The 26,956-nt window shown below is 42.4% G+C and overlaps 2 protein-coding genes across 4 annotated transcripts in view; both read left to right on the forward strand.

The window, feature by feature from the left end:
• The window catches only part of MFRP (membrane frizzled-related protein), a 134,267-nt gene extending 118,002 nt beyond the window's left edge, over positions 1-16,265 (forward strand). For all 3 annotated transcript variants that reach the window (XM_077250505.1, XM_077250504.1, XM_077250506.1), the window contains 2 exons: positions 4,289-4,416; positions 12,465-16,265. In XM_077250505.1, the coding sequence (XP_077106620.1) occupies positions 4,289-4,416; positions 12,465-12,689 (353 nt within the window). In that variant the 3' untranslated portion in view covers positions 12,690-16,265. The remainder of the gene's footprint in view (positions 1-4,288; positions 4,417-12,464) is intronic.
• A 1,838-nt stretch (positions 16,266-18,103) lies between these two features.
• Positions 18,104-26,956, forward strand: part of C1QTNF5 (C1q and TNF related 5) — a 38,419-nt gene continuing 29,566 nt past the window's right edge. The window contains exon 1 of the mRNA XM_077250507.1: positions 18,104-18,416. The gene's annotated coding sequence lies outside the window, so the exon portion shown is untranslated. The remainder of the gene's footprint in view (positions 18,417-26,956) is intronic.

The following is a 26,956-nucleotide window of genomic DNA, read 5'->3' on the forward strand; positions in this document are numbered from 1 at the left end:
CTTGCAGAGATTGACATGCTAAGCATGCCAAGATGAGGAGACTTAAAGCCACAATGCTCCTCTGGGAAATATGCTAAGTATGCAAATTGTCTCTTCAGAGAGGAAGAGAGCTGGAACTCCAGTGCCACCTATTGGAAGATAACAATCCTACAAGTCAATGTTGACCCTTTAACGAGTTTTGTCACATGACTTATGATAATAGCCAAACCAGAATCTCAATTTCCAGAAACTGTGTTTTGGCATACTGCCCCTCGTCAGTGCAAAGTGGAGATCTGGTTTGATTGAGTGAAAGGCGTCCAACCGTTATCCAAGAAGTATCGTTTCTCCTTGCGGAGATTGATATGCTAAGCATGCCGAGATGAGGAGACTTAAAGCAGCAATGCTCCAATGGGAAATATGTTAATTATGCAAATTGTCTCTTCAGAGAGGAAGAGAGCTAGAACTCCAGTGCCACCTATTGGAAGGTAGCAATCCTACAAATCAATGTTAACCCTTTAACAAGCCTTGTCACATGACTTAGGATAATAGCCAAACTAGAATCTCATTTTGCAGACACTGTGTTTCGGGGTACTGCCCCTCGTCAGTGCAAAGCGGAGATGTGGTTTGGCTGTGTGAAAGGCGTCCGACCGTTATCCAAGAAGTATGTAGGATTGATACCTTCCAATAGGGGGAATTAGAGTTCTAGTTCTCTTCCTCTCTGAAGAGACAATTTGCATAATTAGCAAATTTCCCAGAGGAGCATTGTGGTTTTAAGTCTCCTCATCTCGGATGTTTAGCATGTCAATCTCCGCAAGGAGAAACGATACTTCTTGGATTCTGGTCCCACACACTCACTGGTCTGGAGGCAACCTTTGTTCGGCAGCCAAACTTCACTGTGTATTAATTTCACCTTTTTAGCAGCCAGTTTTCTATGTCCATCACATCTGCAACAACTCATGTGTACCCTAAGTTGTCTCAGTATCATCAGATCACTCACAGAGGAATCTTGCCTGGGGTCACCAACCACATGCCAAGGAGCCACCCATGCGCTCCCATCACTCAATCCACTTCACTGTGTGTGTTTCCAAAACAATACCCACAACATGTTGGCATAATAAAGTTAGTAAAAATGAATTTAGAAAGAATACAGACTAGTGCCAACATGGCTGATCAGGGAAAAACCATGTAACTGTCGTGCAGTACAGGGACAACCCACCAGAGGGCGAGGAAGGGAAGTAACAGGAGCTCACCTCAAGAGAATACCCGTAGAGCTGAACAAACACCGCTAGGGGGCAGTAGAGAGAGGTCGTACAAGCTAAGTCAGCAACAGCCAGGAACGTGGTGTCAGAGGAGCAGGCAGGAGCAAGGTCTGAAGCAAGCCAGGGGTCAAAAAGCCAGTTGGGAGTGTGGTAACAAGAGGACAAGACGAAAGCACAGTCAGAAACACACCAAAGGTCAGAGCCAGACAGATCAATACAAAACAGGAACGGAAGACGGAAGAGCAGGTCAGAAGTCAAGCAGAGAAGATTAACCTCCACCTGACCAGGTCGGAAAGCCGAAAACAAAGCGCGACCTGGATCATGACAGTAACGTTAGTCATGGCAATCTAATCCAACAACATGGTGACAGTCTATTTATGTATTTTGCTCATTTATTTAGCACCATCATATTCCACAGCGCTTTACAGACATCATCGTCATTGTCCTCATTGGGGCTCACAATCTAGATTCCTTATCAGTATGTGTTTCCATGGTTACAGACAAACAAAATCTACACATCTGTAGGTTAACAAGAGTTGGCAGATGAACAGGGAACAGTATATGAGAACATCTTCTTGACATGGATTAACCTGTATCTAAAAACACGTGGAAGGCCATGTTTTAACCGGGCATTGGATACCCCTTATCTATTGATACCGTGTGCAGCAGCAGAGTCTACATTGGCAGCATGAGTCGCATGTGATATATTGTTTGTAAACTATTCATGTTCTGAATTTATTAGATATATTCAAAGCACAAGGGGATTGTCTCAAAATATGACTAGCAAACATCATGACCAAAATGAATTAAATGAGGTTACCCATCTATTGCAAAACAATGCTTAGGGTTATTGGTGGGAGCTAATATTTTGTCCTTCAAATGCAGCAAACAGCATTCTGAATTATTTAATCCATCTGATTTTTGTACTACTCATTATTTCTCTAATTTGTCCCTGCTACAAAATATACATGTGCTATGTGACCTGTTACTTATATAAGACGATTCAGATCTTAAATGTGAAAGAACAAACTGCTGTTAAAATTGCATCATGTGACACAAATGTACAAAGTCCCATTGAGTTAGATGAAATCGTAGTATTTGAGAACTGTGACAGAAGAGGGCACAGTAGGAAAGACTGCATGATTCCAGAATAAAACAAAATAGGAAAATCCTAGTGGGAATAGAAATCAAGCTACAGCAAAGTTAATTTTTTGGTGTGAATGTTGGTAGATGGTGAAGTGAATGTGTCAAGACTCCTTGCCCTAAGAAGAATCAACTACAGTGGTGAAGAGGATTATGGAATGGTAGACTCTTACAAGTTATGTGTCATTCAGACACAAAGGGGCGTATGTTGGAGACAACATGGACAATGCACGTATCATAGAAATCACTGAGATATATTGAATTTATGAGTGCTGAATATTTCCATGACTCTGTTGATGAGATAAACCAGATACAAGACTCTAAACCTATTAGGCGGTCAGGCCTGTGTTCTTTTGTGTGATGTTCTTTGTTTTAGTGATAAGGCAGAGGTACATCTACATACTAAATGAATATTGGCCCTCCAACCTAATGGAGGATATAGTGAACACTGTGAAAATCTTGAATGAATAGCCTCTATCCTGTTTGTGACCTATCATTATCTACATATGTACACAACTCCTGTGGGTTTCCATTATAAGCCAGTGGTCCTGAGATAGACATCCTGTCTTCGGCCTATGGATATGTATATTGATACACAATGCCTGCGGTGTTTGGGTGATAAACCATTGTTCTTTGAATGGAAATGTTGGAGCCAGCCCAAATTGAGTTGAACCAGTCCTACACAAGAACTTTCTTCCCAAGTACAAGATGTCATCTGCAGGAAGGTGATGATTACTGCAGCCAATGACAGTGTTCACATTGCCAGAAGACGATTGGACATTTGCCACAGAAGATACCGGAAGCAAGGGTGGAGTCATGGCTTGTATGTGGGTGTGGATGTGTATTGGTTTAATATATACTGTATGTAAGGATCAGTTATGTATCTTCTCCTTCCCCACATCCCAGTTTCCTCTACCCTCTCCTACTACCCATTCCCTTTAATTTATTCTTGTCCCTTAGTTAGACTTCTCTTATGTATGTCATTGTAAATACCTTGTTTGTAATAAACCTCGTTTTAAAGATCCAGTAGTTCTTGTTAATTAGAAACACTTGTTAACTAGTATTAACTGGCACCCCCAAAACTTAGTAGATTCTACAATGACTGCAGTCATGGGCATAGGAGCCCAATTCAGGAGATTTCGCCAGAATCCTGGTGCAAAACTCCATGAAGTTTAACAAAATTTTTGTGTAACTCAAAATTTTGAGACTTGACGTTTTTATTCCAGTCCTGGCCAACTCTGACAAAGCACCAATGTTAATGAATTGGAGTCTGATTGTATAGTCATGGATATACATCTGATACACCTTAATTGAAGCTGTGTACACTCAATGGAAATAAAGGGAATTTATCACCAAGTTTTGCTGCCCCATCTGAGCGCAGCATTATGTAGGGGCAGAGATCCCAATTACAGCTATGTGTTACTTACTGGGCTGCTTGTTGCAGTTTTGATAAAATCATTGTTTTCTCTTCTGCAGATCTAGCAGTTCTCTGAATGCTGAGCTCTGTATAACCCCGCCCACACCACTGATTAGTAGCTTTCTGGGTAATCTGTGCATAGCCAGAAAGCTGCCAGTCAGTGGTGGGGGAGGGGTTATACAGAGCTCAAGAATATGGAGGACTACATAGTATCCTGCTGATAACACTATGATTTTATAAAAACTGCAGCAATCAGCCCAGTAAGTGACACGTCACTGGAATCAGGGTCTCTTTATGCCTACATTATGCTGCTCTCAAATTACATAGTGAAAACTTGCTGACAGATTCTCTTTAAATCAAGATTTACACAGTTGACTTCATTTTCTGAGTAAGTGTTGCAAAGTCATTAGTTTCATCTGTCTGTCATATGTGTCATATATGACTGTTCTAAGCCATTTTTCACATAACTACTTTTCCTTTTTTTCGATAGAGAACCCATGTCAGCCGCTGAAAGTTCCTTTGTGCCAGGGTCTGTCTTACTCTCTCACTGTGTTTCCAAATCTCTGGATTTCTCTTCTGGAGCAGCCAGCGGTCAGCGAGCAAGTGACAGGATATGAGGTAGTGCCGTGAGCAGTTTCCAGATTACTGGTGTCACATGTAATAATGATAATAATTTTATTTATATAGTGACAACATATTCCGCAGCACTTTACGATAAAGCGGGACATGTACACACAACACAACGTAACCCATAGTTCACCAGTTACAGGAGGAGCGAGGGTCCTGGTCACAGTCTATATGGAAATAGGGGGAAATAATGGGTAAAAAGTGCTTGTCATGTATGTTCCTGTCAATATTGTAATGAATAGGGCATTACAAATAAGCTGCATGATCCGCCAGTATCTATCTAAGGCCGTATTCACACGTTCAGTATTTGGTGAGGGTTTTTTACCTCAGTATTTATAAGCCAAAACCAGGAGTGGGTGATAAATACAGAAGTGGTGATGGGTTTCTATTATACTTTTCCTTGGATGGTTCCTCTCCTGCATGCTGCGATTGTCACCGAGACTCGCCAATGCAAGCCTATGCGCGCGAAGAAAAAATTGCAAAGCACTCGGACCTTTCGAGTGCTGTCCAATATTTACACACCGATGTGTTTGAAAAGCCGGCAATTCGTGTGCCGCGTACTGTAAAATCACAAAGTGACAGGTTAGAATAGAATAGATAGAATAGCTGTATACTGTATTTTTCGGACTTTAAGACGCACCTAGGTTTTAGAGGAGGAAATTAGGGAGAAAATTGAAGCAAAAAATGTGGTCAATTCTTTACTTAATATCCCTTATCCTGGTATATATGGCCCCCTCATCCCTACCCTGGAATGCATGACCCCCTTATCCCTATCCCATACTGGTATGCATGGCCCCATCAGAAAACATTAAAAAAAAACCAAACCATTACACTTACCTTCCCAGCGCTCCCTCGCATTGTCTTGTTACTGATGCCAGCAACTGCTTTCTGCTTGTAAGCAGCACATGGCAGGGACATCATGTGCTGCTTGCAAGTCAAAAGGCATCTGCAGGAATACTCAGTGCTCTGCATGCCGGGACTGTGTGCGCGGAGAGCAGTGAGTATTCATTGCTCTTTAATAGCAAACACAGCGTCAGCCGGAGCCTTCCTGCTGCTCCCCCTGGTCACATGTGCTGCTTCTAAAAGGAATATTCACCGCATTCCACTCCCATGGAGAAATTGCACAACAAATTGGATAGAAAAATGTGATTTTATTATTTTCGAGCCTCAATGTTATAAACTTCTGTGAAGCACCTGGATTTTCAAGATGCTCACCACACATCTAAATACATTCCTCGAGGGGTCTAGTTTCAAAAATGGGGTTACTTGTGGGGGTTTCCATTGTTTAGACACATCAGGGGCTCTCCAAATGGGCATGCATTTGCTAATGATTACAGGAAATTTTACATTCAAAAAGTCAATAACACTCCTTCCCTTCTGAGCCCTGCCGTGCACCCAAACAAAAGTTTTCTCTCTCATATGGGGTATTGGCGTACTCAAGAGAAATTTCACTACAAATTGAATGGTGCAATTTCTTCTGTTACCCTTATGAAAATGCAAAATTTGGAGCCAAAATAATATTTTTGTGGGGAAAATGTGAGTTTACTATTTTCACGGCTCAACGTTATAAACTTCTGTGAAGCACCTGGGGGTTCAAGGTGCTCACCACACATCTAAATACATTCCTTGAGGGGTATAGTTTCCAAAATGGGGTCACTTGTGTGGGTTTCCACTTCTTAGGCACATCAGCGGCTCTCCAAACGCGCAAGACAACAGCAGACCATTCCAGCAAAGTCTGTGTTCAAAAATGTCACTCCATTTCTGAACCCTGCCATGCACCCAAACAGTAGTTTTCCCAAACATATGAGGTTTCTGCGTACTCTGGAGAAATTGCTCAACAAATTTTGGGGTCAATTTTCTCCTGTTGTGAGAATAAAAAAATTAGAACTAAAAGAACATTTTTGTGTGAAAAATTTGATTTTTATTTTATTTTCACTGCTCAATGTTATAAACTTCTGTGATGCACTTGGGGGTTCAAACTGGTCACCACACATCTAGATAAGTTCCCTGAGGGGTCTAGTTTCCAATAAGGTGTCAATTGTGAGGAGTTTCCACTGTTTAGGCACATCAGGGGCTCTCCAAATGCGATATGGCATTCAAAAGATGGCACTCCACTCCTTCCAAGCCCTGATGTGTGACCAAACAGTGGTTTTCCCCCACATATGTTGTATCAGTGTACTCAGGAGAAATTGCACAACTAACTATATGGTGCAATTTCTCATGTTACTCTTATGAAAATGCAACATTTGAGGCTAAAAATAATTTTTGTGGGAAAATTTAGATTTTTTTACTTTCACGGCTCAATGTTATAAACTTTTATGAAGCACCTTGAACTCACCACACATCTATATAAGTTCCCTGAGGGATTTTTATTCCAAAATGGTGTCACTTGTTGGCAGTTTTCATTGTTTAGGTACATCAGGGGCTCTTCAAGCACAACATGACACTCTCAGACCATTCCATCAAAGTCTGCATTCCAAAACGTCATTCCGTCCTTTCTGAGCTCTGCCATGCACCCAAACAGTAGTTTTCCTCCACATATGGGGTATCAGCGTACTCAGGAGAAATTGCACAAGAAATTTTGGGGTTAAGTTAATTTTCTCCTGTTACCCATGTGAAAAGAATTTTGGGCTAAAATATATTTTTGTGGGTAAAATTAGATTTTTTATTTTCATAGCTCTACTTTATAAACTTCTGTGAAGCACTTGGGGGTTCAAGGTGCCCACCACAAGTTCCCTGAGGAGTCTATTTTTGCAAAATGGTGTCACTTGTGGTGGGCTTCCACTGTTTAGGCTCATCAGGGGCTTTCTAAACGCGACATGACATCTGCTTATTGTTCCAGCAAATTTTACATTAAAAAAATCAAGTGGAGCTCCTTCCCTTCCGAGCTCTGCCGTGCACCCAAACAGTGGTTTTCTCCCACACGTGGGGTATCGGAATGCTCAGGAAAAAATTGAACAACACATATTGGAGTCCATTTTTTCCTGTTCCCTTGCAAAAATAAAAAAATAGGGTCTAAATTAAAATTTTTGTGAACAAATTTAAATGTTTATTTTTCCCTTCCACATTTCATTAATTCTTGTGAAGCACCTGAAGGGTTATGAAACTTCTTGAACACTTTGAGGTGTGCAGTTTTTAGAATGGTGTCACTTTTGGGATATTTTTTGGCATATAGGCCCCTCAAAGTCACTTCAAATGTGGTGTGGTCCCTAAAAAATGGTTTTGTAAATTTTGTTGGAAAACTGAGAAATTGCTGGTCAACTTTTATCCTGTCTAACTTCCTAACAAAAAAAATTATATTCCCAAAATTGTGCTGATGTAAAGTAGACATGTGGGAAATGTTATTTATTAACTATTTTGTGTGACATAACTCTCTGACTTAAGGACGTAACAATTAAAATTTGAAAATTGCTAAATTTTCAAAATTGTTTTCCAAATTTCCATTTTTTTAACAAACAAACAACAAGTCATATTGAAGAAATTTTACCAATATCATGAAATTGCTGATAATATAAAATTTTTAGTAATCAACAAAATGTAAATATCTACTTACTTGAAAAAAGAAGTCATTATTTGGCACAAGAATAACATTTTTTATACATCTCACAGAGCTGGGAAGCTTCCTAAATTGATGATTAACTACCTTCCATAGTAGCAGAAATATGACAAAAACAAACTCGCTTTGACCCCACGCGACTAATTAAAGATACACAAAATGTAGTGGACAGCCTCTTCAATCTCCTTTTTTAATCCTACTTTATCTAATTTTACAATTAAAACTGATCAATACATTAAAAAACCTTATCTGTGTGTTCCATGAGCGGAGCCATGTCGCTCCTCCTCTTCAGTGTCCTGTTTATGGCCTGCCTGCAGCAGAAGCCTCCTTGCTGAGCCCAGTTGGCAGAAGGACAGTAGATTGCTATTCTCCATCCTTTATCTAATGGAACTAATCAGCAGATTAACCCCTGCATTCTCTACAGGATTTCTACAAGTCTACCTATAGATAGCTGCCCTGTAAGCCAATGTACAACCTATTGTAGAACTTCTAGACATGACTGGAGATGTCTACCAAAACAATTTTCTGGAGAAGAGGTATTCTGCATACTTTCCACTGGCATCATTGCTGAATCTCACTAAGGAGAATCTTTACTTTTGTTTTATTCATTTCAGCACTCTACTTGTATACTGTTACTAATACGCCGCCTAATACTTACCTTTCCGGCTGGCGCGCTCCCGACGCTCCTCCTCGCTCCTCTCCATCTGGATTCTCTGGTGCTCTTCCCCTTGGCAGTCCGCGCATGCGCAGACGTGCTCCTCTCACCACTGGGGCTTCTGGGAGGTCATGACCCGGTGGCTCTGCCCCCAATATGGCGGCGCCCGTTGGGTATTTTTTCCCTGCGTCTTCCAAGGTAAGACGCCTTAGTGTCTATGGTCGTCGTTAGTTTTTGCTGGTGCTTCTTTAGGTTCATTGGCTTCCTGTCTCTGTTCTCTCTGCTGTGACTCTGCTTTGGTTTCAGGTCATCCCAGCCAGTCCTGTGTCTCTGCCGTCCATGCCGGTCCTGTGTCTCTGCCTTCCCTGTGTCTCTGCCGACCCTGCCAGTCCTGTGTCTCTGCCGCTCCTGCCAGTCCTGTGTCTCTGCTGTCCCTGCCGGTCCTGTGTCTCTGCTGTCCCTGCCGGTCCTGTGTCTCTGCCATCCCTGCCGGTCCTGTGTCTCTGCTGACCCTGCCAGTCCTGTGTCTCTGCCGTTCCAGCCAGTCCTGTGTCTCTGCCGCCCCTGCCACTCCAGTGTCTCAGCCATCCTAGCCACTCCTGTGTCTCTGCTGTTTCTGTCTCCTCTGAGGTCCTGACTTTATCTCATCTTCAACTCTTCCTTAGTCCAGTCCTTGGTCGCCCCTTTGGCTCTGGCAGTTGCAGCTTCATCCTCCTTGGGCCTGTTCCAAACACTCCCTGTATATGGGGTGGCTCTATCTGGTCCACTCGTCCTCAGAGGCTCTGTTGCCGCGACCCAGAGGGTCCACTTCTTTGGTTTCTCTCCCAGAATACTAATAGATACAATACAAAATGATTTCTCTCTAGAGGATCAGAGTGAAAGACATTGACCATGTTGTTGCTGAAAGTGTAGCACCATTAGAGGACTTGACCATTGATCTCCTTTTGCTGCCATTTCATGCTCCATGTAGTAGCCATAAAACTGATCAATTTATGAAACCGCTAATGTTAATGCCTTCTTGGAAAAATGATGCTTTTACCTTCTGTATGATATTGTGTATTCATTCTGCCCCATTAAAGATCTCTTCAATAGCAGCTGCAGAATAATCTTGAGGAGCATGCAGCATACGTGAAAGTTTCATGACATGGCAGAAAATAGAGTAGATGATATTGGCGCAATGAATAAGCTATCTGCATAATCGTCTAAAGGATACTTCCGTCTGTCTGTCTGTCTGTCTGTCTGTAACGGAAATCCCGCAACGCTGATTGGTTGCGGCCGGCAGGCCACGACCAGTCAGCCACAGGCTTAGTTTGGCCGTGAATTGGCCCCTCCCTACTTTCCTCCAGTCAGTGCCCCCTGCCTACTCCCCTCCAGTCAGTGCCAGTGTGTCGCCCCATCCCGGTCCAACTTTTTACTATTGATGCTGCCTATGCAGCATCAATAGTAAAAAGATATGTTAAAAATAATAAAAAATAAAAAAAAATCATTATATTCTCACCTTCCGTCGCCTCCGCAGCTTTTCCTGCTCCTCGCGATGCTCTGGTCCCACCGCTTCGCTGATTGGCCGTGCCCTGCCGGCCGTGACCAATCAGCGACATTGGCATGGGATTTAAATCACACTTCACTGATTGGTTGCGCCCGGCCAGCCGCGACCAATCAGTGACATTGGCGCAGGATTTAAATCATGCTTCGCTGATTGTTTGCGCCCGGCCGGCTGTGACCAATCAGCGACAGGAGCTGTCCGGCTACGAATTGGCGCGGCTTCTATTCCCAGTGATGCATTGCGAAATTACCCAGATGACTTAGCGGTCTCGCGAGACTGCTAAGTCATCTGGGTAATTTTGCAATGCATCACTGGGAACGGAAGCTGGAGGCAGGATCGCGCGCATCGGGACAACTTCGGTGGACGCCTGAGGGTGAGTCTGTAACTATTTTTTATTTTAAATGTTTTTTTAACAGGGACATGGTGCCCACACTGCTATATACTATGTGGGCTGTGTTATATACTGCATGGGCTGTGTTATATACTGCGTGGGCTGTGTTATATACTACGTGGCCTGTGTTATATACTGCATGGGCTGTGCTATATATTACGTGGCTGTGCTATATACTACGTGGCTGCTATATACTACGTGGCTGTCTGTGTTACGCGGGCTGTGCTATATACTATGTGGCTTCTATATACTATGTGGCTGCTATATACGACGTGGCTGTCTGTGTTATATACTATGTGGCTGTGTTATATACTACGTGGCTGTGCTATATACTACGTGGCTGTGTTATATACTACGTGGCTGTGTTATATACTACGTGGCTGTGCTATATACTATGTGGCTGTGTTATATACTATGTGGCTGTGTTATATACTACGTGGCTGTGCTATATACTACGTGGCTGTGCTAAGCGCGACATACATACATACATATTCTAGAATACCCAATGCGTTAGAATCGGGCCACTATCTAGTATGTAATAATCTGCCAGTTCTGATATCAGCATTCATTAAAAAGATTATTTGGTGCCATCCTGAGCCATTCATTTCCACATCGGAAGTTAGCGCTGGCGAAGACGTTATGACCCTACACACTAGGACGAGTGCACGATCAGCAGGTAGCGTCGCACCAGATGTGTTGGGTAATAATGCAATCGGCAGCTCTCACTTACAATGTGGAAGTGAATGGATCTGGATGTTGCTGAATAAGAACCTGAAGGTATTGGTGTCAGCCAAAACTTTATTCAGCAATAGTAACACATGTTTGTTTGCAATTTGCACCAGAATAAGACATCCATATGGAAGGGATGAAGACTTGAAATCTGGTGATCTCTGCAGGCATATAGAAAATCAAGGAAGCAAATTACACATCTCAGATGTCTATGTTCCCTTGAGATCCAAAATGTTGAATTTCCAAAGTTAGAGTGTATGAATGAATTGACAACTAATTGTATCTATTCCTGTTTTTTATTCCATGTGGACAGATCAGGAGAGATAAAAGGTTCTGTAAATATGGTCACACATCATTAAAAAAACCCTGAAATCTGCAATATAAATACTCCTCAACATATATATTGCAACAAGAAAGAAATGAAAGGATTTACGGAAATCACAGGATCAATTGACATTTTAATGAAATGCAAATAATGGAAAAATGAAATATAATTTGCAAAACTTCTTAATTTATTCTGTATCAAGTATAAGCGCCTTAGACAAAAATATATGCACATAAATGCCCTGTCTGTATCAATGTGGTCATTAATGGTTGTATAAGGAATGTTCTGCCATGCTGTATGTACTTGGGAAATCATCAAGATCTGACTTTGCTAAATCCATTTGCAACTGCAAATGACCAATGACATCTCAGAGGTGCTCAATGAAAAACAAGTCCAGAGACGCCTCAAGACATTGTATCAGGCTCCTCCCGTTGACTTCACCGCTCTCGAAGCTATCATGGTGCTGAGCAAGACAACAATGGAGGTTGGAATGAAGGTCTGTCCTCTTCAGTGATGAGTTCCATTTTTGTCTTGGAGACAATGATAGCCGAAGATTGGTTTGGAGAACACATGGGCAACATCATGAAGAGGCCTTCAAAAGGCAACTTCACACCGGCCCTACTCCCAGGATTATGATGTGGAGTAGCATAATGTGACTGGTAGCCGAACCCCTCTAATCCTGTGATTTCTTTAATTCCACAATCTCAATGATGCTATTTGCGTGTATATATATATATATATATATATATATATATATATATATACAGTATATATACACTGACATACACAATATGTTTGTGTGTTGATATTCTCTAATACAATCTGGTTCTTCCTTGACAGATACTTCAAGAACTGCCCTGTTTCCCTGCCTTGCGTCCATTGTTGTGCGCCTTGCTCCTTCCCAGCTGTTCCCCGGATGGAGGAGCATTGCAGCCATGTCGCTCTGTCTGCCTAAATGCGATGAACCTGTGTCTGACACAGATAGAGCAGCTTGGTCTGTCATGGCCGTTTAACTGTGAACACTTACCATTACAGAGTCAGCAGTCAGATTGTGTCATTCCCTAAAATGTATTGAGTCCACTGAAATCTTAGTAAAATTTGTCTCACAAATAAATCTTCCTTACAATAAACCTGTATCAGATCTTCAGCTAAATAATTTGGAAACCTGTTTCTGAGATGTTCTGTGTCATCATGGATCACGGTCAACAAGAAGAACATTACATTCACAGTGAAACCGTTTTTATTAACATACTGTATGTATTATTCCACTTTCAAGATTATTTTAATGAAAAACATTTCTGCTTATAAAATCAAGTAATTGTGTGAACAATGTGCTTTACTTATCTTATGCTGATCTCTGATTTACACTGTGTAGATTCCTGCATTATATGTATAGCATCAGTGTTTACCAGTGGACTATTGGAAATTGCCATTTAAAAGGAACCTGTCAGCAGATTTATGCAGCCCAAACCACGGTTATTGCATCCATGTTTGTTTTAGTCAAATGCTGCCATATTTCAGGGAAGACATACTTTGAAAAGCTGCTGAGGACTATGTAATTTAAATGATTAGTCCAGAGCAGCAGCTTCTCCCCGCCCCGCTGCCCATGACTGACACTTCTCTCCCTTTGTGTGTGTGTAATACCCCAGGTAACCGGTTGTAACAGTGTTGTTGCCTTCCCTTCGGGGGGGGTGATATCATGCTTGGAGGCAAGGAGGATTCTCTTTGCCAGGTAAGCATCTACATTCAACTAATTCTGAATCCAGAAGGGGGAGCTCTGAACCCGGATTCAGGGGAGCTTCCCCAACTTTATGTATTTTGGTCCGGAGGAGCTAGTTAGTCTGTTGGAGGGAGACATAGGAGAAGGACGTCTGGAACAGACAGTGGGGCCGAGCAGCCACGTGGGAGCCGCAGCTCCATGAAAAGGAAGAGATAACCTGAAGGGTTGTATTGTAGTGGAGCTTGAGAGGAAAGGAGCACAGTGGAAGAGGAAAAGGCTCAGAGGGGAATGGCGATCGGACACCCTCAGAGCCAGAGCGCAGAAACCGGGCACCAGGAGCCCGAGGTCGTGTTGTTCTCCAGGACGCACGGCAGAACCAGAGGGCATAGGACTGTATGTTAATTTCCCACACCAAGTCTGAGGTGAAGCAGTAACCTGAAGAGCCCGGGTCGTGATAGAGACCCTATAAAATGGCTCACACTGCCCACCGTGCAGACATCTGTCTCAGGACAGGAGAGAGGGGACTTTGCCATCAAGCTACAAGCAGCAGGGACCTCGCCAACTAGCACAAATAGGAAAGGCTTATGGATCTCACCTGGGAGAGGGACCCTCTATTGCCTCCAAGCCGGCCGGACCACAGCTACCCCTGCACTTGGTACCCTGGACTGAGGCTGACTGCTACCATCAGTAAACCAGGTAAAGACTGCAAACCTGTGTCCTGGTTCTATACTATACCATCCAACACACCATCTGAGCCATACACCTTGGGAGCCCTGGGGACCTACTTCACCTGTGGGAGGCGTCACCATCTTGTTGCATAACATCACCCCAGAGGACCCCTTTAAGCAGCGTCGGTCCCTACTGACCGAAAACCGAACATAGACTTTACAAATCCCATTAATGACCTTTCCTTTTAATTGGGCACTCAGGGCCACGGGCCGGGTCGCAGCCACTGTGACATCCCCTTTAAGTGCGACTGGACTCAGTACCGAGTACCCCACGGCCCAGGCGGGCGACTCTTGTGTATACCTGGAAACAAGAGAGAAAAAAAACAATCAATTGTCCTCAGTAATTATGAAAAAAATGAATATTTTATCGAAGGACTAGCAGTTGGGGGAGGGGGGTATACATACACATAAAGAAATGGACAGACATTCCACACCAAAACACGCATCGGGGTGGACGCCATTCCAAAAAGAGTTTTTCACAGTACCGTCTCCAGGTAACCAATAATGATCCAATTGTGCATAATGATACACTGACACTTCAATTCATTTCAGGTTACAGCATATTTGTAGATTAGGTACAAAATACTGTAGTACAAGTGGGGTAGATGAACGTTGTGGCTTTGCAATTGTGCATTGATTATGTAAATTACTCCCTATGAGAAAATAATTTACATGTATTGGTAATATGTAACTATGAAATGTGCATCCCTTTCTTTATGTGTATGTATACCACACTTCCAACTACTGGTCCTTCAATAAAATATTTATGTATTGGATCATTACTGAGGACAATTGATTGTTTTTTTTCTCTCTTGCTTTCATATATATATTTATGTGATCTGTCCTTGAACCTCATAGCAGTCGTATTACAGTATATGATTGCATGATAGTATCTCACTAGAAGTTGCTTATACATACAAGTGCTTCTCACAAAATTAGAGTATCATCAAAAAGTTAATTTATTTCAGTTCTTCAATACAAAAAGTGAAACTCATATATTAAATAGAGTAATTACAAACAGAGTGATCTATTTCAAGTGTTTATTTCTGTTAATGTTGATGATTATGGCGTACAGTGAATGGAAACCCAAAAGTCATTATCCGTTTCTGTAGGCTCGACAGTCATGGGGAAGACTGCTGACTTGACAGATGTCCAGAAGGCAGTCATTGACACACTCCACAAGGAGGGTAATCCATAAAAGGTCATTGCTAAAGTAGCTGACTGTTCAGAGAGTGCTGTATCCAAGCATATTAATGGAAAGTTGAGTGGAAGAAAAAAGTGTAGGAAAAGGTGCACAAGAAACCGCGATAACTGCAGCTTTGAAAGAAACAGCTGTTCAAAAATTTAGGGGAGATTCATAAGGAGTGGACTGCTACTGGAGTCATTGCTTCAAGAGCGACCACACACAGACGTATCCAGGGCATGGGCTACAAGTGTCGCATTCCTTGTGTCACACCACTCAGTCATGACCAGAAGCGTCTTTCCTGGGCCAAGGAAAAAAAAAACTGGACTTTCTCAGTGGTCCAATGTGTTGTTTTCAGATGAAAGTAAATTTTGCACTTCATTTTAAAATCAAGGTCCCAAGTCTGGAGGAAGAGTGGAGAGGCCACAATCCAAGCTGCTTGAAGTCTAGTGTGAAGTTTCCACAAGCAGTGATGGTTTGGGAAGCCATGTCATCTGCTGGTGTAGGTCCACTGTGTTTTATCAAGACCGAGTCAGCTCAGCCGTCTACCAGGAAATTTTAGAGCACTTCATGCTTCCCTCTGCCAACAAGCTTTTTGGAGATGGACATTTCATTCTCCAGCAGGACTTGGCACCTGTCCACACTGCCAAAAGTACCTGGTTTAAAAACAACAGTATCATTGTGCTTGATTGGCGAGCAAACTCAGCTCACCCAACCCCATAGAGAATCTATGGAGTATTGTCAAGAGGAAGATGAGAGACACCAGACCCAACAATACAGACAAGCTGAAGGCTACTATCAAAGCAACCTGGGCTTCCATAACACCTCAGCAGTGCCACAAGCTGATTGCCTCCATGCCACACCGCATCGATGCAGTAATTGATGCAAAAGGAACACCGACCAAATATTGAGTGCATTTACTGAACACATACATTTCAGTAGGCCAACATTTTGGATTTTAAAATCATTTTTCAAGCTGGTGATAATGACTTTTGGGTTTTCATTTGCTGTAAGCCATAATCATCAACATTAACAGAAATAAACATTTGAAATAGATCACTCTGTTTGTAATGACTCTATATAATATATGAGTTTCACTTTTTGTATTGAACAACTGAAATAAACTAACTTTTTGATGATATTCTAATTTTGTGAGAAGCACCTGTATATATAGTAGGCATGCTATTTTATCCTATGAGAAGATTTTGGAATGTGTGTACCTGCCTCAGACTTGTCATCCAAGAAACATAGTCCCCTGTCGGCTTTTCAAAGTATGTTTTCTTTGAAACACCACAGTGTTTAAGGGTAAAATATACAGTACATGGCTGCAATAACACAGTGAGTGTCTGATTCCTGCTGTTCGTGGTTTGGGCAGCATAAATCTCATGTCATGTTATCTTTAAAGCTGATGCTCTCATTTCTCTCCAATAAAGTCTGCTGAATTATCTGAATCTTTCTTTTCTTACAAAATGTGTAAATCCTATTCTGCCACTTTCTGCAATTTCTTGGAATGCTTGGTGGTCACAAATAATACGGTCAGGAGTACGGCTCCCAGGTGTCCCTGGAATCAGACCTAGATTGGCCTTACACATACGCCATTCATGGTCTGAGTACAGACCTTGAGGTTCAGACCAAACACAGGTCTAGTGACCCTATCTCAGCCAACTCAGACATAAATGAAAGCTGTTGCATTTTGATCAGAAGACCTGAGGCCGGTTCGGACATCACGGTCCATTCTCAGATCATGAATGTTGGACATGTGAAATCAACCATAGGTTCATATGATCACTAAATTGAACCACACAAATTATAGATGTGACTGACTCCAGGTATTTAACCTTATTATGGACAGGCACACTCAAAGAGTCTTGTATGGTTGCACAAAAGAATTTGTATTTATTTATTTATTTCATGTACAAGAAATGTTCACCACAGAAAAGGAAATATTAAGTGATGCAATATTAAGTGATTGATTCACTCTACCTTTCAAGTGAGGTTTGACAAAGACCCAGGGCAGGGTCGAAACGTTACCTTGGTTTCACTAAATATTTTCTTTTCTGTGGTGAACATTTCTTGTACATGAAATAAATACAAATTCTTTTGTGCAACCTTACTTTTTGCGAAATACATTTGTGCATATGATTATTCAGCAGCGCGGACCATATCCACATTAACCCCTTCATATCCACATTAACCCCTTCATTTATCTACAACATGGTCACTTGTTGACCCGTGGATCTGCCACAGCAGATAACTTTATATGCTTTATCTTAAGCTCCATCTGCTGAGCAGAATTTGATTATATCAATTCACTTTGCGTTGGATAAGACCCTACTTGCGCTGATCTCTCCAGCAGCTTTCCTTAAATTTTTTTTCTAAACAGACCATCCATTCTGTACTCTGGCACATAAACTTTTATTGTCCAGTTTTCTGTCTGTTCCATCTACGGACACTACGCTCACCAAAAATACAGAACGAGGCCTTACGTAGAACGGATATACTTGGTGTCATGCAGTAGGAAGGAGTGGCATGGAGTCTATGACATTACTGGGTAGATTTGCTCCTTCGGAGCATCTCCTACCGGCACTCTGCCCTGGCAGTATTGGTTATCCAGCTTTCCTGTAAGCAGATGCAATGAGAAAACAGCTAAATACATTTATGTCTAAACATGATACAATTTTTTTTTCTGGGAATTACTATGAAACTTTTTTTAAGCAAATTCCTCAGTTAGTGATTCACCCTGATCTGTGCACTGAGTGTATGGACATGTCTGATTTACCCTGCAATTCTTCCGCTATTACTCACTGCCCCACTGCAGCCAAGATCTACCGTCTCCCGTGGACCTTGCTCCTATTGTTATGCATTCACTTGCTGTTAGGAATTTTCCCCACTTGTCTCTTGTGCAGTTTTCATCTATACTTTTTCCGTTTCCTAATTTTCACTCACTATTAACCTCGTCGTGTAATCAGCCTCATTTCCTGCCTCAGATTCCCTTTCTTCCCACTGTACTGGATATTTTTTTCCCTTGTGGTTTTTGGCTCCCTGATAGAATACTTTGACTCACATTAGGGGGGTGAAGGGTTGAAAACGTCACGGCTGGAAGGGAGAAAGAACTAGTTTAAGGCTGGATCAGACACCAAGGGATCAAGACAAAGAGCAGAGTGAGTACAATGTGTGAGTGCGGAATAGGGAAAGCAAGGAGATACAAGAATATAGTCTGGCGTTCCCGGACAGATGTGTGCAGGATCCTACACTGAAAAACAAAGCACGTGACACTGAGTAATGCTGAGAATACTAATGGCGAGGAGCGAGATTTCTCATCTTTCTTTCCATACTAATCCACCCATTCTCACTGACTAGTCCGCTTTCTTCTATGCTTCCTTTACTAACCTGATGTCATGAAATACTCCGGCACAGAAGACACGTTCCTCAGAACCACTTGTTAGTGCTGATCATTGTAAAAAGTTTCAAAAACAGGTTTTTCAATCCAGTAAAATTACTTTATTATGACTTCAGTAAAATAGTAATATGGGCAAAAACTCGAAACGCGTCAGTATATTATTTATGCCCATGCTACTATTTTAATGAAGTCATAATAAAGTAATTTTGCTTTTAACTCGCTTTGTTGGATTGAGAAACCTCTTTTCACACTGCTTGATACCTCCCAAGCTTTATCCGTGCACAGAGGAGTGGATTGCCAGGAAACCAGGCTGAACAATATGCATATATAGGATGGGGTGAGCTGTATCTACAAACTTTTTTCTATTACTGCCGATCATTGAAGTAAATACGCACACGGTACGAACCAGAGACTCCACACAAATCAGAGGCTGGCATCTCCTTGCTACACATCTATGTTTTACTCTGAGATGCTGCATAATTTAAGCCAAAACACCATCTTTCATGACCTGCACCATATTTATGATGCCTTTTGGATGCTTTCTTCACCTTGTCTGACAACTGGGCGTGGCTTCACCAAAAAGAGGCATGGCACACTTCTGACTCAAAGAAAGCCAAGTAAAAAGTTATGAGCATTTAGACTAGAAAGTGTTAAATATAACAGCTTTATTAAACAGCATCATCTACAATGAAGCTGGGGCATTTAGGACTGTCAAGTCTATGTTTTCATTGTCTTAAGAATAAGATAGTTTGGATAAATGTGCCCCATAAGTGAAAGCACGTCTAGAATGAGGTGGCCAGTCCAAGAGGATGGGCCCCACTGTTTTATGTTCATCTGCTGAGGTAGACTGACAGTTCTTACCCTACATACACAGGTAAGGAGAGACCTGTCAGTCTAGCTGAGGAGGCAGAGGGAAGCCTGTGGGGATCATCCTACTGGACTAGTCACCTCATCCTGGACACTCTCCAGGGAACTATCCATACACACTACCTGAGAGAAATAATCTCAAGTTATCAGGAGAAATATGTTTTTAGTATTTAAAATACATATATCTTACTGAACAATTAATTAAAAATTATCAATATAAAATAAGCAGGAAATACCTTCAAACACAGGTAGGGACTGTGCAAGATTCCTTTTAAATCTTACAGTCTTTTTCTGTCCATAGGAAACCTCACTGGTCTGGATTTTACGTCATTACTCTGTGGCAGACAGATCAGGGCAGGGCGAATTTCCTCTAATGTTGCCATCCTGTGATTACTAGGCACTGGCAATGTCACTGAGCATCACTAAATGTCATGAAATGCTTCCCACCACAACATTTTAACGTCACAAGGTAATCAGAAGAGGCGCCAAGAATGCTGACACTCAAGACGGCTGAGGAGGTTCACACTGCGCTAGCCCTACTGCCACGGAGTGATGGCATAGACACAGGACCAGAGCCTTTTTCCTCAACTCCATGAAGCACATATATATATATATATATATATATATATATATATATATTTATATACACATGTGGTCAAAATTGTTGGTACCCCTCGTTTAATGAGGCAATCACTGCAATCAAACGATTCCTGTAACTGTCAATGAGTCTTCTGCACCTCTCGACAGGTATTTTGGCCCACTCCTCAAGAACAAACTGCTCCAATTGTCTCGTGTTTGAAGGTTGCCTTTTCAAGATGGCATGTTTCAGCTCTTTCCAAAGATGCTCAATAGGATTTAGGTCGGGGCTCATAAAAGGCCACTTGAGAATAGTCCAATGTTTTCCTCTTAGCCATTCTTGGATGTTTTTTTTTGTGTGTTTTGGGGCATTATCCTGTTGCAAGACCCATGACCTGCGACTGAGACCAAGCTTTCTGACACTGGGCACCACATTTCTCTCTAGAATCCCCTGATAGTCTTGAGATTTCATTGTACCATGCACTGATTCTAGACACAATGTGCCAGATGCAGCAAATCAGCCCCAGAACATAACAGAGCCTCCTCCATGTTTCACAGTAGGGACAGTGTTCTTTTCTTGATATGCTTCATTTTTCTGTCTGTGAACATAGAGCTGATATGCCTTGCCAAAAAGTTCAATTTTTGTCTCATCTGTCCATAGGACATTCTCCCACAAGCTTTATGGCTTGTCAACATGTAGCTTGGCTTTTTTATGATTTTTTTTCCAACAATGGTGTCCTCCTTGGTCATCTCCCTTGACGTCCACTTTGGCTCATACAATGACGGATGATGCAATCTCACACTGATGTTCCTTGAGCTTGAAGTTCACCTTTAATCTGTTTAGATATTTTTCTGGACTCTTTTGTTACAATTTGTATTATCTGTCTCTTTGATTTGTCATCAATTTTCCTCCTATGGCCACGTCCAGGGAAGTTGGCTACAGTCCCATGGATCTTAATTTTCTGAATAATATGTGCAACTGTAGTCACAGGAACATCAAGCTCTTGGAGATGGTTTTATAACTTTTACCTTTAACATATTTGTCTATAATTGTCTTTCTAATCTTCTGAGACAACTTTTTCCTTCGCTTCCTATGGTCCATGTTGAGTGTGATACACACCATGTCACCAAACAGCACAGTGAGTATTTGTAGCCCTATATACAGGCCCACTCACTGACTCCAAGGTTGTAGACACCTGTGATGCAAGCTAGTGGACACACCTTGATTTAACAGGTCCCTTTTGTCATATTATTTTCAGGGGTACCATCATTTCTGTCCAGGCCTGTTTCATGAGTTTTATTTTTTTTTTAATTCTGTGGAAGCATGGTTGAAAAGCAATGTCTGATTTTCATTAGTTCATTTTCATAGATTTTTTATTTATTGTTACTTTTGTCAGATTCAAGTTATTTCTGTAACTATTGTGGGTTTTTCTGTCATTAAACAAGCGGTACCAACAATTTTGACCACGTGTGTATATCTATTCTATCTATCTATCTATCTATCTATCTATCTATCTATCTATCTATCTATCTTTCATCTATCTATCTACAGTTGCGCTCAAAAGTTTATATACCCTGGCAGAATTTTTGCTTTCTTGGCCATTTTTTTCAGAGAATTTGAATGATAACACCAAAACTTTTTCTCCACTCATGGTTAGTGGTTGGGTGAAGCCATTTATTGTCAACCTACTGTGTTTTCTCTTTTTAAATCATAATGACAACCCAATACATCCAAATGACCCTGATCAAAAGTTCACATACCCCATTTCTTAATAACGTGTATTGTCCCCTCTAACATCAATGACAGCTTGAAGTCTTTTGTGGCAGTTGTGAATGAGGTTCTTTATTTTCTCAGATGGTAAAGCTGCCCATTCTTCTTGGCAAAAGCCTCCAGTTCCTGTAAATTCCTGGGCTGTCTAGCATGAACTGCGCACTTGAGAACTCCTCGGAATGGCTCAATGATATTGAGGTCAGGAGACTGAGATGGCCACTACAGAACCTTCACTTTGTTCTACTGTAGCCAATGAGAGGTCGACTTGGTCTTGTATTTTGTATCATTGTCATATTGGAACGTCCAAGTACGTCCCATGCGCAGCTTCCAGGCTGATGAGTGCAAATTTGCCTCCAGTATTTGCTGATAATGTGCTGCATTTATCTTTCCTTCAACTTTGACCAAGTTTCCTATGCCTTTGTAGCTCACACATCCCCAAAACGTCTGCAATCCACCTCCGTGCATTACAGTAGGAATGGTGTTCACTTCATCATAGGCCTTGTTAACCTCTTTCTAAATGTACCGTTTATGGTTGTGGCTAGTGTTGAGCATTCCGATACCGCAAGTATCGGGTATCGGCCGATACTTGCGGGTATCGGAATTCCGATACCGAGATCCGATACTTTTGTGGTATCGGGTATCGGTATCGAAACAACATTAATGTGTAAAAGAAAGAATTAAAATAAAAAATATTGCTATACTCACCTCTCCGACGCAGCCTGGACCTCACCGAGGGAACCGGCAGCGTTGTTTGCTTAAAATGCGCGCTTTTCCTTCCTCCCGTGACGTCACGGCTTGTGATTGGTCGCGTGCCGCCCATGTGAATTCTGCATTCAGGACCTGAATTATTTGGCACGCTTCTTTTTGAGGTGCCACCATTAGTGTTGAGCATTCCGATGCTGCAAGTATCGGGTATCGGCCGATACTTGCTGTATCGGAATTCCGATACCGGGATTCCGATACTCTTGTGGTATCGGGTATCGGGTATCGCAACAACATTAATGTTAAAATGTGTAAAAGAGAGAATTAAAATAAAAAATATCGCTATACTCACCTCTCCGACGCAGCCGGGACTTCAGCGAGGGAACCGGCAGCGTTGTTTGTTTAAAATTCGCGCTATTACTTGGTTACGTGAATTCCCGGCTTGTGATTGGTCAGGTCGGCCACGTTGCCGGGACGCGGACCAATCACAGCAAGCCGTGACGAAATTACGTCACGGCTTGCTGTGATTGGTCCGCGTCCCGGCAATATGGCCGCCCTGACCAATCACAAGCCGTGACGTCACGGGAGGCTGGACACGCGCCCATTTTAAAATGAGCGCGTCCAGCCTCCCGGCTTGTGATTGGTTGACCGCGGCGCAACCAATCACAAGCCGTGACGTCACGGGAGGCTGGACACGCGCCCATTTTAAAATGAGCGCGTCCAGCCTCCCGGCTTGTGATTGGTTGACCGCGGCGCAACCAATCCCAAGCCGTGACGTCACGGGAGGCTGGACACGCGCCCATTTTAAAATGAGCGCGTCCAGCCTCCCGGCTTGTGATTGGTTGACCGCGGCGCAACCAATCACAAGCCGTGACGTCACGGGAGGCTGGACACGCGCCCATTTTAAAATGAGCGCGTCCAGCCTCCCGGCTTGTGATTGGTTGACCGCGGCGCAACCAATCACAAGCCGTGACGTCACGGGAGGCTGGACACGCGCCCATTTTAAAATGAGCGCGTCCAGCCTCCCGGCTTGTGATTGGTTGACCGCGGCGCAACCAATCACAAGCCGTGACGTCACGGGAGGCTGGACACGCGCCCATTTTAAAATGAGCGCGTGTCCAGCCTCCCGTGACGTCACGGCTTGTGATTGGTCAGGGCGGCCATATTGCCGGGACGCGGACCAATCACAGCAAGCCGTGACGTAATTTCGTCACGGCTTGCTGTGATTGGTCCGCGTCCCGGCAACATGGCCGACCTGACCAATCACAAGCCGGGAATTCACGTAACCAAGTAATAGCGCGAATTTTAAACAAACAACGCTGCCGGTTCCCTCGCTGAAGTCCCGGCTGCGTCGGAGAGGTGAGTATAGCGATATTTTTTATTTTAATTCTTTCTTTTACACATTTATATGGTTCCCAGGGCCTGAAGGAGAGTTTCCTCTCCTTCAGACCCTGGGAACCATCAGGAATACCGTCCGATACATGAGTCCCATTGACTTGTATTGGTATCGGGTATCGGTATCGGATTGGATCCGATACTTTGCCGGTATCGGCCGATACTTTCCGATACCGATACTTTCAAGTATCGGACGGTATCGCTCAACACTAGCCACCATTGTTTAAAGATGATCAATTATCTTTTGTGCAACCAGGTGTATGTGCATTCATGCTGCTAGTTATATATAATATTTTTTATGCAGCAAATTTGTATATCGTACCCTGGGCCATCTATATTCCGCAGGTGTTGCTATATGCGGAGTTTGGAATCCTATCTGGGGTTATTCAGTCTCTAAGGTCTTTTGCATCAGACTGTACCCCTAATTTTTATCATATTTTGGGTGACTTTATTCTCTTTTATCTATATTTATGAGTAAAAGTTAAGTTTTATTATTCCACTTGTGCTGTATTATTATTTATATTTCTAGTGGTACCATCTGTGTGTTTACAGAATTACAGATTTTGCTATTTTTGATATCAATTTTCCAGGATATGGCTGGTTTTTTGACTGTGGGCCTTAATACTGAAAGTTGGCTAACAGAGGCGAAGGAGGTCTTTTCAGATCAAGCATTTACACAAAAAAAATATCTTCCCTCATACAACGTTGCCTTTAAGGAACTTCAACAGATCTATCGTGACCAAATTACCTCCTGGTGGGAGGTTCAAAGTTTGGAAAGTTACTTGAGGGCTAAAATTGTTCCACGAGGGTTAAGAATTAATTTGTCAGCAGGTAACCATCATAAAAGTCCCATTTTTATACATAAATGGGAAAGAGAAGCCACTGATAGTTCTCTTCGCTTCATGCAATTATTGCTTGAGGAGAAAGGACATCTTTGGCTTCATTGAATGACAAATTAAAGGAGCAAATCGATATTACAAAAAATTTTTCTTCAGAAACAGATTTTGCTCTTAAGGAGACTAAATTACAGACTCATATAGAGCGCTTTCAGTATCATCTAAAAGAAAGAAAGCATCACCAGTATATGCGAGATATACAAGATTTTAAAGATAACAAGGCGTATCTCGTATTAAATTCAAGACCTACCCCTCTTGAGCGTGATACTGATTTATCATCTACAGACACTGATTTTTCTGAACCTGAGAATAGGAACAGGTCTACTAGAGGTAAAAATCGGGGGAGGGGTAGAGGTCGAGGTGCACGAGGATCTTCTGACAGATCAGGCAATACTCCGGGGGGTGATTTTTTAGATCAAGTGTACGCCCTGAGAAACAGACCACCTCAGGTGAGGAAATAATAGACACAGTACGTTCTACAGTAACTGCAGTTGACAATCCCCCTGGGTCGTTATATAAGCACAATATTCAGGTGATTAATCTTTCAGCAAGAATCATTGATAGTGCCGAAATGTGTTTATTAAAAAAAGGTCTGTCTTTTGTCCCCAAAAGTGATTTTGATTTATTTAGAACTGTAAAGGATCTTAATCTTTTTTTACGTAAGATAAGGTGGAAAAAATACTTTCACCAGCAGGATTCTCGTACTTGTGCTGACCTTGACTTTCCTGCCGATATGCTGGCTGATGTGAGATTGCTCCACAGTATTGGTGAGTCTAATACTAATCTGAAGGGCATGGGCCCCTTTACAGAATTGAAGCTGAGAAGTCACAGAATGCCACCCCCTTCTAGTGATCTTTCAGCTATCGATGTCTTTTCTAATTTGGTTACGTCTGATTTAATTGGCCTCTCGCAGTCCCATCTACGGTGTAGCTTCAATTGCACTAAAAGAGAGATGGAAGCAATGAAGCGCCTCGAGAGTGATGACACTATCGTAATTAAACCCTCAGACAAGGGTGGCAACGTTGTCATCCTTGACATTGCCCATTACCAACAGATCTGTGAATCTATTCTTTCTGATGGTGTATCTTATGAGGTTCTCTCACGGAATCCAATTAATGAATATCGTGAGGAACTCGCCCAGATTCTACAGGTGGGTTTGGAGAGTGAGGTGATAGATAAGACGGAGTTTGATTTTATTCTTCCACGTCATCCTATAACAGCAACCTTTTACTGCCTCCCCAAGATCCACAAGGGCCTTAACCCTCTTAAGGGTAGGCCCATTGTGTCTGGGGTAGGTAGTCTTTGTCAGAATGCAGGTATCTACTTAGACCGAGTGTTGTCACCATTTGTGTCTGCCCTACAATCCTTTGTCAAGGATACCCCTGATCTCCTTCGTCGTCTGGAGGGCCTCACGATCGATCCTGATGCATATCTTGCTAGTATCGATGTGGAGGCGCTCTATTCCTCCATCCCCCATGATAAGGGCTTGGAGGCCGTCAAATACTTTCTCCAAATGAGAGGTTTACAATTTGAGAAACACAATCATTTTGTTCTTGAGCTGCTCCGGTTCTGTTTGACACATAATGTGTTTACCTTTAATCGTAGGACCTACCACCAGCTAAGGGGGACGGCCATGGGCAGTCCCTGTGCCCCGGCCTATGCCAATCTCTTCCTCGGCTGGTGGGAGGAGACGATGGTTTGGAGTGATGACTCTGATGTATCTATGTGCCGTGTCCCAGATATTTGGACACGGTACATAGATGACATCTTTTTGATTTGGACGGGCCCTAGAGGTGATTTTGAGAGCTTTGTGGACAGGCTTAATCATAACAACATTGGCCTGTTCTTCACGTCAGTAATTGAGTTTTCTGCATTGCCCTTTTTGGATATCCTAATTACCAAAGGATCGAATGGTGATTTAGTTACTTCAAACTATAAAAAACCAACAGCTACTAATGCCCTCCTACATTGGAGTAGTCACCACCCGAAACATCTCAAGAGAGGTATTCCCAAGGGGCAGTACCTGAGAATTCGGAGGAATTGCTCAGATGACGCTATCTTTGAGTCTCAAGCTCAGGAACTAAGAAGGAATTT

Source organism: Ranitomeya variabilis, chromosome 4, assembly GCF_051348905.1.
Source record: "Ranitomeya variabilis isolate aRanVar5 chromosome 4, aRanVar5.hap1, whole genome shotgun sequence".
NCBI lineage: Eukaryota > Metazoa > Chordata > Amphibia > Anura > Dendrobatidae > Ranitomeya > Ranitomeya variabilis.